The following is a 6,338-nucleotide window of genomic DNA, read 5'->3' as shown; positions in this document are numbered from 1 at the left end:
GTTATCTCATGACGGACCTTCTAGACCATTTACCCATGACGGTATGATAAGAAAGATGCGTTACGTTGGTGCTCGGTTAGGTAAGGCGCCGGGTGCCCGTCGCGGCCCATCGGTTTGGATCATGACTGTTATGAGGCTGAGATCAATTGACTTCATGACTAGGTTGAGGCAAGGAAGTCTCATTTACATCAAATGCTCCGGTATGAGATAAGAGGGGTCGTGATGGGATTATGGAAGGAAACTGAACTGGTTGTCATTCTATGGAGGCTGACTTTTTTATGTGATTTTGCTCCTTTACCACTAGATTGTCCATCTCTTTTAGATCCTACACCTGCCATCTATTAGAAACAAATCAAATAACATTTATATAATGTATTGATGAAGTAATAGATGTACAATAAATGAATAAACATTGTGATATGGATCTCTACCGACAAAGTATCATTAAGCTAAGACCACATACATAAATATATGCTTACAGATCTCAAGTGATCTACCAAAAGCATAGAAGTATAAGAACCTACTGGAAAGTTGAATATTAAAACTGTAGATTTAATGAAAACAAAATATATCAGTATCCGCATGACAGATTTTATGTCACGACCCAATTCCCACTATAGATCGTGATGGCGTCCAACGTCGCCGCTAGACAAGCCAACAATGAACTATCCATTTGATTGTTCATTTTAATATTTTTAAGTTATTGCTTTTATTAAATAAAGAACTAAGAGTAAATGACCATAGTAATATAAAGCATAAAATAAACATAAGGGTGAAGTAGTAAAATTAATAGAAAAAAACCATGAATTTCTACTAGAAATTTCTAAAACCCGATGTCACAATTGCACGAGCAAACTAGTAGAATATACAAAATCTCTTACAACTACTGTATGAAGTAAGATAGATAGAAAAGTAAATACAACAAGGAGGAGACTCCGGGTGCTACACAACGGAGCATAGGAAGTAGCTCACCACTAAATCTCCTGGTAGCGGGGATACACGCCTGAGCCACCAGATGCACTTGCCCCTGATCCTGCATGATTATTATAGAAGTGTAGCGTGAGTACATAAATAACGTGTAACTAGTAAAGTGACGAGGGGTCGATATCAATACTTACTAGAGGTCAATAAATAAAGTACATGAATTTTAAATAGGCATGAAATACAACAATAATAATGGAATAAGAAAAGATAGATAATAATAAGTCTCTAACATAATATCAATTTAAACCTCCAAGTATCACATGTCAATTTATCACATCAAAACCACCAACTAATTATCAAGTTTCAGGTCAAGAAAGAGATATCAAATATAATCGGACTCCTAGTAACGTCACAATTTTGTTGAGGTCGTACGGTCCGATCCAGAATAGTGTGTACACTGCCGAGGGTTGATCGGCGCAAACTATATATGCATCTAATACACTACTGAGGCGTTCGACCCGATCCACATGAATATAGAAACTCTACAAACATCGATCAACGACTACTACATAGGAATAGTATTCAAAGAAGGCATAATTTTTGCTAACAATCAAGTATTCCGCCCAAAACTCAAAGTAACATAGCTCAGTCTCTTAAAAATTCTTTATCCAATTTCAATTATAAATTCAAGTAATTAAACTGACAAGTTAGGTACAAACAATATAAGTAGTGCATGGTAAAATCCTAAGTCTACCCGAACATAAGCATGATTTTCGTTACGTACCGACTCTCGTCACGTCGTGCTTATGTAGCACCCACAATTATTAGCAAATAACTATTAGCAAATTATTAGCAATTATTCATGCGTATGTAGCACCCACAATTATTAGCAAATAACTATTAGCAAATTATTAGCAATTATTAGGCAAAAGACCTACCTAGTTTTCAACTCCTCTTTCCGGTCTGCAAGTCACACTAAATGCCTTAAATCAGTGCCAAGTAATTCAAAACTAGCCAAAGGTCATACAAACTAGTCAATATATACTCAAAATTTTATAATTTAACTATTAGAGTAATTACCCAACCCAATTTGGAAGATTCCTAAAGTTCACCGCCAAGTCCACGTGTTTAGATTTCAGAAAAATTTGTAAATGAATGCTACCCATAACCTCACGAACACAAATGTATAATTTCTACTCAATTTCATAATCATTTTCTTGGTCTAATCCCATTTTTTATTAAAACCTAGGTTTTTCAACAAAATCATAAAATTCTCACAATTTACATGTTAAAATCTACCCATAATCTATGTATTAAACTCACATTGGGTAGAAATTACTTGTCTTATGATGCTAGATGAAAAATCCCCCTCCAAGAGCTCCAAAATCGGCCAAGGGAAAGGAAAATGAGAGAAAATGGCCTAAGTCTTGTTTTTAAAACAAGTCTCTGCCTAGGCCTTCCTTGTTCGCGATCGCGAAGGAAATATTCTACCACGTTAAGAAAACGTGATTCGCGATCGCGAAGGCTATCCTGTCCTACCCTTCGTGAACGCGAAGAGCACTAGTCTGACCCCTCCCCAGTTGGCTTTCCACTACGCGATCGCGATCCATTGTTCGTGAACGCGAAGGCCAGTGTTCCTAGAGCATCGCGATCGCAACCTCCCTCTCACGAACGCATAGAAAAAAAGTCCCCCAGCCCAATTCGTTCACCGTGAACGCAAGGCTTTCATCGCATTCCCGAAGAAGGAAACCACTAGCAGCATTTTCTGCAATTTTGACTTAACTCGGGGTGGTCTGAAATGCACCCGAGCCATTCGGGATCCCGTCTTAATGCACTAACAAGTTCATATATATGATACGGACCTGCTCGAAGCCTCGAATTACATAAAACAACATCGAAACTAAGAATTGCTCCCCAAAACCAAAAATAATTAACTTATTAACTTCAAACTTCTTCAACTATCTCCGAACGCGTCGAATCATACTTTGACAACTCGGAATGATATCAAATTTTGCGTACAAGTCATAAATTACCATACATACCTATTCCAAGGCTCAAAATCCTAAACGGACCTCAATTACTCCAAAGTCTACTTCAAACCAAATTTAAAGAACTTGAAAACCTTCAATGCACCAACTTTCAACATTAAGCGCTGAAACGCTCCCAGATCTTCCGAAACTCGATCTGAACACCTGCCCAAGTCCAAAATCATTATATGAACCTATTAAAACCATCAAATCCCAGTTCCAAGGTTGTTTACTCAAAATATTGTCTCAAGTCAAATTTGGCCATCTTAGGCCACTATAAAGGAACTAAATGTTCCGATTTCAGCCCGAATTCTTCCAATCCAAAATAAACCATCCCCGAAAGTCATAAAATAGTAAAAGAACATACGGGGAATCTTATTTAGGGAACGGGGATCTAGAAAGAAAAATAATTGGTTGGGTCGTTACATTCTCCACCTCTTAAATATATATTCGTCCTCGAACGGGTGTAGAATCATACCTGGAGTGCTGAATAAGTGTGGATATCTGCTCTGGATGTCCTGCTCGGTCTCCTAAGTCGCCTCCTTAGCTGGTTGACCTCTCCACTGGACCTTTGCTGTAGAAATCTTCTTAGACCTCAACTGGCGAACCTGACTGTCAATAATGGCAATTGGCTACTCCTCATAACCCAAGCTCTCATCTAACTGAACCGTGCTATAATATAACACATGCGACATGTCGGCATGGTACTTCCGGAGCATAGACACATGGAAGACCGGATGAACTCCCGATAGAGTGGGAGGCAAAGCAAGCTCATAAGCAACCTCCCCAACTTTCCTCAACACCTTGAATGGGCCAATAAACCTCGGATTCATCTTGCCATTCTTTCCGAACCTCATGATACCCTTCATCGGCGAGACCTTCAAGAGAACTTTATCGCCCACCATAAATGATAAATCATATTCTTTCTGATCTGCATAACTCTTCTATCTACACTGTGCGGTTTGAAGTCTCTCCTGAATCAACTTTACCTTCTCCAAGGCATCCTTCGCTAAACAAGTACCATATAACCTAGCCTCGTCAGGCTCAAACCATCCGATGGGCTAATGACATCGTTGACCGTCTAAAGCCTCATGGAACCATCTCGATGCTAGACTGATAACTGTTGTTATACGCAAACTCGGGCAAGGGCAAGAATCGCCCACTACCCTCCGGAGTCAATCACACACGCTCTGAGCGTATCCTCTAGAATCTGAACTGTTCGCTCCGACTAGTTGTCGTTCTACGGAGGAAAGGCTGTGTTGAGCTCTACCCGGATACACAACTCACTCTGCACTGCTCTCCAGAAATGCGAAATGAACTAAAGGCCTCTATCTGAAATGATGGAAACAGGCACACCATGCAACCGGACAATCTCCTGAATGTAAATCTGCGCCAATCTCTCTGAGGAGTACGTAGTCACAACCTGAATAAAGTGTGCCGACTTGGTGAGCCTGTCGACCATGACCCAAATAGTATCAAACTTCCTAAACGTCCATGGAAACCCAACTACGAAGTCTATAATGATACTCTCACTTCCACTCCAGTATAACCACCTGCTGGAGTAGGCCACCTAGCCTCTGGTGCTCATACTTAACCTTTTGGCAATTTAGACATCTCGCTACATACTCAACTATGTCCTTCTTTATCTGCCGCCACCAGTAATGCTGCCTTAGGTCGTGATACATCTTCATAGCACCTGGATGAATAGAATACCGTGAACTGTGAGCCTCATCTAGAATTGTCTCCCTCAGGCCATCGACATTAGGAATATATAAGCATCCTTGGAGTCGCAGAACACCATCATCACCGATAGTAACCTCCTTGGAACCACCTTGTAGCACCGTCTCTATATGAACTAACAAGTGCAGATTATCGTACTGACGAGCCTTGATCCGCTTGAATAATAAAGACTGAGATACAACACGTGCAAGAACTCGACTGGGCTCTGAAATATCCAACCTCACAAGTCTGTTAGGTAAGCATTGAATGTCCAAAGCCAATGGCCTCTTCTCTGCTGAAATGAATGGCAAGTTACCCATACTCTTAGCCTTTCTGCTCAAGGCATACGCAACCATATTTGCCTTGCCCGGATGATAAAGGGTAGTAATATCATTATCCTTCAGTAACTAAAGCCACCTGCGCTGCCTTAAATTAAGATCCCTCTGCTTAAACAAATGCTGCAAACTACGATGATTGGTGTCAACCTCGCAGGACACTCCATGAAGATAATACCTCCAAATCTTCAGAGTATGAACTATAATAGCCAACTCCAAATCATGAACAAGGTAATTCTTCTCGTGGGGATTCAACTGGTGTAAAGCATATGCAATAACTTGCCCCTCCTGCATCAATACACAACCCAAGCAACATCAATGTTATGGTCAATGCGGTCTTGAGCTTCTGAAAGTTTGCTTTGTAATCATCAGACCATCTGAAAGGAGCACCCTTCTGGGTCAATCTAGTCAAAGGTGCTACAATAGACCAAAATCCCTCCACAAACCAATGATAATACCCTTTTAAACCCAAGAAAATCCTAATCTCGATCACTATGGTAGGACAAGTCCATCTCTGAATTGCCTCGATCTTCTTGGGATCTACCTTAATACCCTAACCTGATACAACATGTCCCAAGAATGCCACAAAATCTAACCGGAACTCGCACTTGGTGAACTTAGCATATAACTTTTATTCCCGCAAGGTCTGAAGAACAACTCTCAAATGTTGCTCGTGCTCCTTCATACTATGTGAGTAGGTCAATATGTCTTCAATGAATACAATGAAAAATGAGTCATGATATGGCCTGAACACCCAGTTCATCAAATCCTTAAATGCCACCAGGGCGTTAGTCAAGCCGAAGAACATCACTAGGAACTCCTACTGCCCATATCTAGTCCGTAAAGCCATCTTCAGAACATCCAAATCACGAATCTTCAGTTGAGGATAGCACCCTGTAACTAATAAAATAAACCATCAATGTGAGGCAACGGGTGCTTGTTCTTAATGGTAACTTTATTAGACTGGCGATAATCGCACATGTGCATACTCCCATCCTTCTTTTTCACAAACAATACAGACACAACCCAAGACGACACACTCGGCCTAATTAACCCCTTTGCGAGAAACTCCTCAAGTTGTTCCTTCAACTCCTTCAATTCTTTCGGAGCCATGCAGGACGGTAGAATAGAGACAAGTTAGGTACATGGTGCCAAATCATTACTAAAATATATATCAGGATCTAGTGGCATGCCTGGAAGATTGGAAGGAAACACATCAAAGAACTCCTGCACCACGGGCACTGAATCAATCGTGGGAGTCTCTGTATCAATATCCCGAACATAAGCCAGATAGGCCAAACAGCCCTTCTCGATCATATGTCGAGCCTTCAAA

The 6,338-nt window shown here is 40.7% G+C and overlaps 1 protein-coding gene across 1 annotated transcript; it reads right to left on the bottom strand.

Annotated features, from left to right (window-relative positions):
* Positions 1-4,269: 4,269 nt before the first annotated feature.
* LOC138892193 (uncharacterized) lies at positions 4,270-5,026 on the bottom strand. The gene is made up of 2 exons (XM_070175898.1): positions 4,665-5,026; positions 4,270-4,402 (listed from the first exon to the last, which is right to left on the bottom strand). Exons 1-2 carry the CDS (start codon positions 5,024-5,026, stop codon positions 4,270-4,272), a joined length of 495 nt encoding a protein of 164 aa, XP_070031999.1.
* Positions 5,027-6,338: the final 1,312 nt, after the last annotated feature.

Source organism: Nicotiana tomentosiformis, chromosome 5 (assembly GCF_000390325.3).
Source record: "Nicotiana tomentosiformis chromosome 5, ASM39032v3, whole genome shotgun sequence".
NCBI classification, from domain to species: Eukaryota; Viridiplantae; Streptophyta; class Magnoliopsida; order Solanales; family Solanaceae; genus Nicotiana; species Nicotiana tomentosiformis.
This window is presented reverse-complemented; position numbering and strand designations above follow the sequence as displayed.